The sequence below is a fragment of the Acromyrmex echinatior genome, chromosome 11 (genome assembly GCF_024713525.1).
Source record: "Acromyrmex echinatior isolate Ae372 chromosome 11, ASM2471352v2, whole genome shotgun sequence".
Lineage (NCBI taxonomy): Eukaryota > Metazoa > Arthropoda > Insecta > Hymenoptera > Formicidae > Acromyrmex > Acromyrmex echinatior.
In genome coordinates this window covers 10,994,841-11,005,828 of record NC_141862.1, presented here as the reverse complement: position 1 = coordinate 11,005,828, position 10,988 = coordinate 10,994,841, and the positions used below count along the sequence as shown (strand labels likewise).

At 28.7% G+C, this 10,988-nt stretch overlaps 1 protein-coding gene across 1 annotated transcript; it reads left to right on the top strand.

Moving 5' to 3' along the window:
* The first annotated feature begins 2,165 nt into the window (after positions 1–2,165).
* Positions 2,166–10,623, top strand: LOC105144350 (nardilysin). Its single transcript, XM_087411539.1, has 12 exons — positions 2,166–2,940; positions 3,120–3,255; positions 3,828–3,941; positions 4,048–4,240; positions 4,305–4,524; positions 4,656–4,770; positions 5,231–5,778; positions 5,944–6,100; positions 6,206–6,333; positions 6,526–6,904; positions 7,030–7,498; positions 7,642–10,623. Exons 1-12 carry the CDS (start codon positions 2,846–2,848, stop codon positions 7,782–7,784), a joined length of 2,697 nt encoding a protein of 898 aa, XP_087267665.1. The 5' UTR covers positions 2,166–2,845; the 3' UTR covers positions 7,785–10,623.
* Positions 10,624–10,988: the final 365 nt, after the last annotated feature.

Genomic DNA, 10,988 nt, shown 5'->3' with positions numbered 1-10,988 from the left:
ATGCTTCAAACTGTACCATAATTCGCAAAATATAACTAGTCACCATTTTGCGTATCGAATTCTTATAAGCGACTTCTATGATAAAAGAATCATTCGCAAATATATATATGTTTATTTGTTTGAAACAACTATCAAAATGACGATCATAAAACTTGCCACACTCAGACCGCGTCAGGAACAGAAAAGCACGCGCGATAATTCTTTTGGAACATAATAAAAGATAACGGTCTATAATATTTATAATGCGAAAGATAAAAAAATAGACGTGTTACAACAGTTGTTGGTCTGTTTGGATGGAACTGTTAGCGCCTCTATGTGCATAAAACATCAACTACGTAGTCACAATATTATCGACAACCGCAGTAATATATTCGGGTAACATATCTGCAGTACTTCAGTACTCAACTTTAATATACAAAAAAATCAAAGAAAGACATTATTTTAATATTAATCATTCTCATTATTTTAATATTAATAAATTAATAAATTAATTTTGTTTTTACTCATCAATGCGTAATAGTTGAATTAATCAAATGTCGCGTACTACAATTCTTTAACATACCAATGGAAGATCCAAGTTAAAGCAGCGTTCAAAATGATCAATGCTTTTGTTCATTTTCCGATTACATATTTATTAAAACAAATAAGAAGTTTATGTTACACTTTATCGATTTGAGTGTCTTTTAGATGTACTGTAGTACGAGAGTGTCCTGAATGATTCCTCCCCAAATAATAATATATGTCAAAAAGGTTTCTAAAAAAGAGACATTCTGAACTCATTTCTGAATCTGATAACTTAGAGAATATTTTTTCCACATTGTCTTTTCGGTAATACGGAAAAATATTTTTTAGTCGACTTTTCGCTTTACCGAAAAGACAACCAGAAAAAGATGACGAAAAGATGTTTTTTTTTTAAGATGCCTTTTCAATAAAATTAAAAGACATCTTATAGATATCTTTCATTTTGCTGAAGAGACAAAACGATCATACTTTCGTCATCTTGTAAACATCTTTTCGTTATAATATTTATCTTTAATATTTTGTGCTGTCTTAAATTTTATAGGTCAAGTTATGAGTATGCTTCTTGAAAATGTTATTTTTATATCTTCAAAAATGACAACAAATGGATTTCTCATTAAAAAATATCATAATTATATCTAGTTTCTGAATCAGATATAGCGGAGCATTGAATATTATACAACATAATGATATCTTCCATGAAAAAACAAATTGATATCATTTAGCATAACTTAAAGATAAAAATCTCAAGAATCTCTGAAATGAGATATCTTAAAGAATTCTCCTAGTAAATGTCTGTAATAAATGATTATTATAAGATATCATTTGGACATTATTTTCAAGATAACTAAATTGTTGAAAAACGACAATTTTTCACGAAACTATTTTTCTAAAAATAAATTTTGAAGAGTGATACGCAACTAGGATCGAAATATATAAATATACGTAACCTTGAGAAAAAGCAGTATTATTCTTCTTTTTAGTTCGATTATATACCTAAATTGATAAATAAATCTATATTTAAATGTAAATTGAAGGTCCTATAACATTTTTGAAACATCATATCTTGAGAACTATTGATCGTATGTTAAAAAAAAACTTTAAACAATAGCTGGATCTTAATGCATGTATGATTCTTGTGCGAATTTATATACTACGTATGTAGTCCCCAGAAACGCGCGCCAAAATGATTTTTCGCTCTTGAAACGCTAACTTTATTACTACAGTAATATTACGAGTTAAATTGACTTGCAAACGTAAACAAATTTGCAAAAAAATTAATAATCTTCCACCTTCATAAGCGTTATTTCGTATATAAAAGTTGACAAATCTGAGATAAAGACGAAAAAAATTCCAGTTGTCGAAATGTCCAAAATATAACATTCTTTAAAAAATTCTATCACGGAAAATATCGATTATACAATCTTAAATTAAACGAAATTGTTCTTACTTTTATCAACTTTTTTTTGACAATGACCTTCACTTCGATAAAATGAATACTTTCTAAGATATTTTTATACCTTCCATACGTCTCTTTTAACTCGTTTAGCTGAAGAACAACCTTCTTCACAATCTTTATATTTCATATCGTCATTATTCGCTTCTTCCAGATTAGATATTAACAAAGCTGTTAAACCATTTCTTAGTCTAACGATAGAAAAAACCGCATTTTTTATCAATTTTTGAAGCTAAAAATTTTCCAAGTCCACTGGCGGTAATTATTTTTAATATGACGTATAATACGTACAAATTCCCGCGAATATATCTTTTATAGCAATATTGCCACCAAAAAATCTAATTTTCCTGGGCACAGTACGTTTATCAAATTTTCTATTATATATTTACTTTATTATATATTTATTATATGGAAGCGATATTATATTAGATTAAGTGAATTGTACAGAACGAAATTTGATTTTAAGTTATTTTTAATTACTCTCTGAATAACATACCAAGTACATATTAAAAATAAAAGCTTTTGGAATTGAAATAGATAGAAATGTATTCGTGTGTACATTGCTAAATACAAAATTCTGATTTTTTGGATATTGGATACGTACGACTTTACTTATTATTTCTATTTCCACTCTGCAATGTATGGTATGTATACAATGTATGTATATACACGAGCCACTGATATTGACCTTATATTGACGTTCGTTCGACAATATATAACAGATAGAATGAAAAAGTGTCGGTTAGAGTGATGATTTAAACTATTCCCAGTCTACTGGCAATAAAATTGAAACATATAGAAATCTTATTTTGAGTTCTCCGAACGGATCGTATAGTATATATAATTTGTGGTTTCTTGCACGTTGATATAATGTCAAAGGGAGAGATTACGACCAAAGGCTATAATTATAATATTACAAAACTGGATTCGCCTACCAAATCGGAGTATGATAAAGCCGAATACAGGTGAGACTGGGGTGGAGATTTAGCGATTTCAATTAAAATATGCGTATATCATATTATTTAGTGCGATGATAATCTTTTAAGAGAAATGTTACAATGTATTTTTTACAAAGAAGAATTAAGATTCTTTATATGATCCTCAGTAATTTCTCATTGTTAATCGTTTTATCTTTCAAATTTAGAGTCGTTAGACTAAGAAATGGTTTAACAGCATTGTTAATATCTAATCTGGAAGAAGCGAATAATGACGATATGAAATATAAAGATTGTAAAGAAGGTTGTTCTTCAGCTAAACGAGTTAAAAGAGACGTATGGAAGGTATAAACAAGATAATTTAGTTAGCACTTTTGGATATTTCTAGCGTATCATTTTTTATTATCTGTTATTAAAAGTTCATTGAAATAATAATATCGGAGATGGACTTATAAAATTGTTAAAAATAAATAATCTCTCTCTTCAAAACTGCGTTCAGAAGTGCATCATTAGTGCTATTGTGTCGATCCATCTTTATTGTTCATCAGACGTGAAAGGATAAAGTGTCGCTAATAGCATATTTCTCCAGTAATGCTTGATACTGAATGCATTCCATATTATCTATGAAGCGCATAATGCATCATTTTATCATTCTTTATTATTTTGTGAACAATAAGGACAAATGACGCATCATGCGTTTCATGCGTAATTCGAAACGCACCCATTATCAGGAGTCCTTGTTTGAAAAAACACGAATTCCTTTATTATCTGTAAATCAATGTTCATGGATTCGTTTCGAAATGTGTTCATGGGTCACCTCACTACTGTTTGTGCTTAATGTATCAATTTACATTCTAGTATGCAACGCAAAATAAGTATATAGATATATATATATATTTTTTTTTTTTCAAACTCAGGCATCTTGTGGCTTATGTGTGGGAGTAGGCAGTTTTAGCGATCCATCGGAAGTTTCAGGCCTGGCACATTTCCTTCAGCGCATGGTTTTTATAGGATCCGAAAAATATACAAATGTATTACGATAAGCGAATTTGTTATGAAATACATTTTTTGTACAATTAAATGTTTAAATATCATTGTATTTATAGGAAAATTTTTCAATATCATTGTATTTTATAGGAAGATTTTAAAGGATTTATCAGTCTCCATGGTGGCACTACTTATGGCGCAACAGATTGCGAGTATACAAGATTTTACTTTGATATCCCAGAGACACAGTTATTATCAGCTCTCATTCCTTTTGGTATACTTTTCGATAAATGTTGGATAAAGAAAGATGCCATCACGAGGGAGCGAGAGATCATACAAAGGGGTAAATCATTATGATAATGATGTTGCTAAAACTTGCGGTTTTTTAATGCTCCATGTTCACATAGAGTTTCAGTTGGATTCATCTAACAGTGAAAAAAATAAAAAGGAACGATTATTGTCTTTTATTGCTAAAAGTGGTCATCCAGCCAGTAAGTTTCTTTGGAGTAAGTCATTAGCTTTAAACAATGATATAGATGATGACAAGTTGTACGAAGAGCTGCACAAATTCAGAGAGCGCCATTACAGCGCTCACAGAATGAAGCTCGTTATACAGGCAATTATAATGTGTTAAAATTGCAATGAAGAATTGATTTCTTATTAAATATGGTTAATTTATAACATGACACATACATCTGTTTATAGGCGAGATTATCGCTAGATACATTGGAAATGTATGTCCAAACTTGCTTTAATAGTATATCAAGTAATTGGCTGCCTTCCGATGACTTTACCGAATTTAAAGACGGCAAATCATTTGACGCTTCCAAACAAATGTGTAAACGGATTAAATCCATGGAACATATCACCCGAGTATGTAATTTGGACATACAAATTCAAAAAAAATCTATGTGTACTGAACAAACGCATATAAAAATAAAACTTGTCTTTTACAGTTACATGTAACGTGGGTTTTGCCTTCACTACTTAATTTGTACAGAAGTAAACCAATTAAATATATCTCATGGATTATTGAACATAAAGGAAGTAATTCTTTAACTAGTTATCTACGTAAAAAAATGTGGGGTGTGTTTGATGTGTTTTGTGGTAACTGTGATAACGATAATGATTTCGGATACAATTCTATGTACGTTTTATTTGAGATTATAATAGAACTTACCGATAAAGGATTAAGCAATGTGACAGACATTCTATGTGCAATATTTTCCTTTCTAAAATTAATAAAAAGGATGGGTCCACAAGAAAGTATTTATAAGGAGCTTTATAAAATTGGAAATAATAATTTTAGGTAAATCAATTTAGGAATAAGTAGATATGTAGAAGAGAAAAATACACTATTAAAATACATAACATGCCATTTATACTTGAAGGCTTTTTTAGATTTTTTAGTAAGCATGATGATGTGTTTGATTTATGTAAGAGAATGCATTTCTATCAGCCGTGTGATTATTTAACAGGAAAGCATATTTATTTCGAGTATAACCCAGAAGCTATACAAAAATATTTGGATCTTTTGATGCCAGAGACGGCGAAGATCATGATTTTCGATAAAAATGGTGGATTAAATATAGTTGAACCGCATTTCAAAATTAATTACCGACATTGCAAGTTATTAGATGAATATATCGAATGCTGGAAATCTATCGAACCATTGCCTGATTTTGATTTACCATCATGTAATAAATTTCTTACCAATAATTTCTCTATCATATCAGTACCAACAGAAGCTTCAAAATATCCTATAAAAATACACCAAAATTATTTATCAGAGATTTGGTTTCACCCAAAGTTTCATTGGCCGATGTGTCATATAAATCTTAATATCTATTCTTCTCAGAATAAAAAAAAAACAACAAAAAAGTAAATAATAGCTTGGACATGTAAAAATATTTACATTGTAATAATATTATAACGTCTGTCGATCTTATATATACCTATTATAAACTTTAACGTGTAATTATTATATGTTATGATTTTTATAAATTAATTTGTTACTAAATTTAATTTATATTAATAACATTTCAGTGCAGTTCTCTTTCAAATGTACTGCAATGTACTAAAATATCTATTGCTCGAAGAATTATACCCGGCTGTAATAGCTGGATTTGATTATGAGATTGATGTGAATGAAGAAGTTACAGGTATTACAATACAAATAAGCGGGTTTAACGAAAATTTGCCAGTAAGTATATACGTTTTAAGCATGTGTTGGCGGAGTTACACACACACACACACACATATGTATATAAAAATTTAGAGAAACATAAATATTTTAATTATATTACAGCTCTGGTTGATGGTTATTGCAAACTATATGGTGAATCCTGTCCTTTCAAAGGACTTGTTTAAAATTATTAAAATGCAACAAGCCAAAGCATATTACAACAAATTTATAAAACCGGAGAAATTCATCAAGTATAAACTATTTATTCTCAAGCATAATTGCAATAATTATAAAGTACTTAAATAAAACTAGAAAAAAACAATTAGTGATGAACATCAATCATAACAATTAATTTTATAAATTGAATTATGTTATTTTGTTACATTTTTTATTATTTTTTATTACAATTAATAATATATATATATAGCTCATTTTTTTCGCAGGGATATCGAATTATGGATATTGAAGAGCGGCAACTGTACATACGTTCACAAATACAATGCTCTACACAGATATTCATTGGAAGACTTCCAAGATTTTGTAAAATCCTTTACCAATAATCTGTACTTCCAATGCCTTGTGCAAGGCAATGTAACGAAAGACTTTACGATGAATATTATACAACGATTTATCAAAAAAATTAAGTGTTCTTACTTGAGGGAACAGGAAGTGCTACTGACTACTGAAATCAATTATATATCCCTACGCACATCTTATTTCAAGTTGAAAAATATGAACCGAAATGATGTAAATTCGATAGTGACAAATTATTATCAAGTCGGTACTACGATTGAATCATCGGTATTAATCCAGTTGATGCTCGTTAGTATTTAATATATTTACATACATGAAATCTTTAATTTATATTCATTTTTAATAGTAAATAAAATGTGAATAACGTTTTCGATTGATTTTATTTGATATTCGTTCATCTGTTATATTTTTAGATGATAATGAAAGAATCATTAATGAATCTACGAATCCAAGAAAAATTTAGTTATGTTTCGTGCGATTTTAGAGATATCAACGGAATGTTAGGATATTCTATAACTGTTTACACTCAGGCAGATGAATGCACAACCGAATACGTTGATCAATGGATCGAGGAATTTCTGAATTCATTTCAAATTGTGTTGGAACAATTCTCAGAAAAGAAATTAGATGATGTCAAAGAAGGGCTGAGAACTTCAAAGCAACATGACGATACCGAGATTCTGAAAAACAGAGTTAACAGAAACTGGAGTGAGATCACGAAACAGCAATACATGTTTGATAGATATGAAAAGGAAGCGCTTGCAATAGACAACATAAATATCAATAAGCTGAGAGAATTTTTCAGAAAGCACACACTGAATGGAAGTAGTTTCAGAAAATTGAGCACACATTTGGTAGGAACATCAAAGAAAGTTGCAGTCAGTAAGCAAATAACTTTTCTGATCGAACTTTGGCCATAATCTAATTATATATTTTTGTATTATAATATTCTTACCTTACATTTCTTTCTTATCACATTAAATTGAAATTGCTAAGACAATTAAAATTTTAAAAATTAATTGCAGATGCACAGATTTTTGAGTCTCATCATAGGGTATCTTTCAAGAAATTAATAATTGACGATTCGCAGTACATTAGGGCTACAGATCTTCATATTATTGACGTGGACGATTACAAACAAAATTTTATTGTTACCTTAAAATTATAAAGGAAGTAATCTTGTCATCCATAAATAAGTTTAATATCCATTTAATAAGTGATATTTAAATAATAATGGTACAATGTTGATAAAACTGTGAACATTATTTTTTCAAATATCTTATTTTAATTTATCATATCAGTTATTTTCGATTTCATAAACTTATATAAATCATTTTATGGTTATGTATTATTAATAAATTAATTCCTTTTCCAATTTCTTCTATTTAATACTTGCGTTTGTTGCAACGCGATAATTCACGTTCTTGTTCGTTTTATTTACAAAAAATACGCAGTGTACATACACAATATGCGATATATAAAATATATTATAATCATTAAATTTACAATGGTGTCGTTTGATTGCAATTGTTGCCAATATTTTGTTATCGAATATTTGGATGATATACGTTTATAATTCTTTTTATTGATGGAATTTACTATGGAAATTTCTTTCTTGTTTGTTCTGTTATCAATAACGTGCATTGGTTCATTTATTACAGATTTGCAATTACGTGAAATTAGAGAACTGTTAATAAAGTACACTGCAGATTTGCAGCGCTGGAATTTTTATTTTTGATCTTATAACAATTGATAATAATATATCAATAAATGTACTAATATTTATTTTTAAATATAGATTTTTTAAATTTAAGATATTTCTCATTGGAAATATTAAGTAAACGTAATATTAATTTATAAATTTAACTAACATACAGGACTCTTAATGACAAAACAGTATGATGATAAGAAAGGACATGTAAATCACAAAATTTATGTAAAATATTAATTTATCACAAGTCACAATTATACGATCACTATTTATTAAATGTCCAATGTTCACAATGGCAATCAATGCAAATGGACGATAATGACGTTATACGTTTATTGAAAGGAATAGCTAGAAAAATCCATGAAAAAATCATTAAATAAATAAAATTATTTTCCAGGTAGAATACGAAATAATAACATCATAGGACGTCTTTACAGCTATATTTGTACTCAAAACCCATACAGCCGATTATTGCGGAAAGCTTCAGAAATATTTCTATCTTTCACGTCTCATTATGTGCAACAATTCTGAAAGAATTCTGCAATATATCATATGAAATGTTTTAATAGAAATGTTTCTAAAAATCTGTCATATGTGCAATAAATTGACATAAACATATTTAAACAGAACAAAAATCATCATGATGTTAAAATGGTTCCAAAGTGTTTATTAAAAGTCATTTTTTTGTTCAATTCAGTTCAATGTTTTTTCGATATTATTGTGATTTGTTCTACTTTAATTGCGAAAAATGTTTCTAATAAATAATACCGGACAGTCAAATGCAGTGTATTTGCTAATATATTGCCGAAAACGTTGCAGCAACCAATTTCGACAAACTCAGGACAAGATGATACAGCATTATGTCTGTCACGTTGAATTCAATGAAATTCGAATTCTTGTGATAGTAAATTGAAGGTACATATCAGTATGAATATCCTCAATAATAACTCAAATAACAATTACGTAGGGACGGTATTGGTTTTAGTTATGAGATAGAGTAAATTAAAATATTATAATATGTAGGAACAGATGATATTGGCCTAGAAGGTATATTATGAATAACGAAGTGTGTATATTTGAAAACCCATATGTGAAACATTACAGTCATCGATCTGGTTTTGCCTGTAGACATGGAGTTGGGATGGACTCCGCTTTGCGTGAAAAGTCTCTTTAAAAACATAAATTTTCTGCTTTAAAACAAGAATTTCCTTATTTAAAAACACAATAATTATATTAAAAAATAATTTGCGTTTTTAAAGCAAAGAATTTGTTTTATTGGAGCAGAATTGTGTTCAAAAGATACGTTTTTATTATTAACTTTTTAATGGATAACGAGGGACGACTAAAATCTTTTCAAAGTCACTTAGAATCATGACAACATATGTCAAAGACAAAATCATCAAAACTGGGTTCCCTTTTGTCGATACTTACCGCGTATTTTTAATTGTTGAATAATTTTTAACAGATTCTATTATTATTATTATAAAAACTTTACGTACCTTCAATTTACGAAAATCATTATATTATGAACATTAACTATCCTCTCTATATACCTAGCTAATACATACATAAAACACTTAATCGAAGTTATTAGCTTCAACTCAAGTCATTAAGAGCATCGTAAACAAAATGCATCCATCAAATATCTTGAAAACTATTATAAAAATAACATAAAGATTGTTACGTTTGCTCTGTAATAATACATACGTATAAATAAAAATCTCACGAGAATAAAGCATATCTAATCTAGATCATCTGTGTTTATTCTGCCGTTCAGTACTTGTTAATTAATATGCATATAATTTAATATAAGCACTTTACAGAATAATTCTCATAAAATTTCTAAAGGCAAAAACTATTTCCGAAATTCTTATAAAACCTATTAAAACACTTGAGTGTCTCATGCGGCAAGAATTAATTCAAATTACTAGCCAATGATCCGAAAATTATGACGAAAACGCTACAATTTGCACTAGCATCATTTATCTTCGGCTCGTTCTTCTACTATTTCGGCTAATTTGAATAGCCTCTTGGACAACCTAGACCATATTTCTCTTGCCTATATGTCTTGGCCGTATGGAGCTATATTATATACTTCTTTTTACTATCCAATGTACATCCATCAATGACAGAATAATGACATACACATTATGGATATCTGTGACCGCTGTTTCATCGATTTTTATATAGCTTCTATCGTTTTAAGGTAAAAATTTTTAAATATTCATTCTCAGTCCCTAATATTTGATCTTTTAATAATTTTTAATTCTTATTTAAGCGAATATATAATTGGAAGCATAGGAGTCTTGATTGGTAATTATAAATTTTTTATTATGAACAAATATAAATTTATATAACAGTAATATTTTTATTTTTTAATTAAATGAAAATGAAATCCTCAAATGCTAATTTATACTTACATCTAAATACATGATGTAAAAAAAACGATCACATGTTGCAAATATATTAATACACATAAAATCGAGAAAAAACTATCATGCCCAGCTAAATCGAACGACAATCTCAGTTTTTCTGACGGGGTAAGTTGTTATTTTTTTTTATGTCGTGATAATAGGCGCGTTTGAGAACAAGCGGCTAGTCTGCTCGTAGAGAGCCTACAATCAGAGTGACGCCATATGAGTATCACTTGTGACTGGTCCG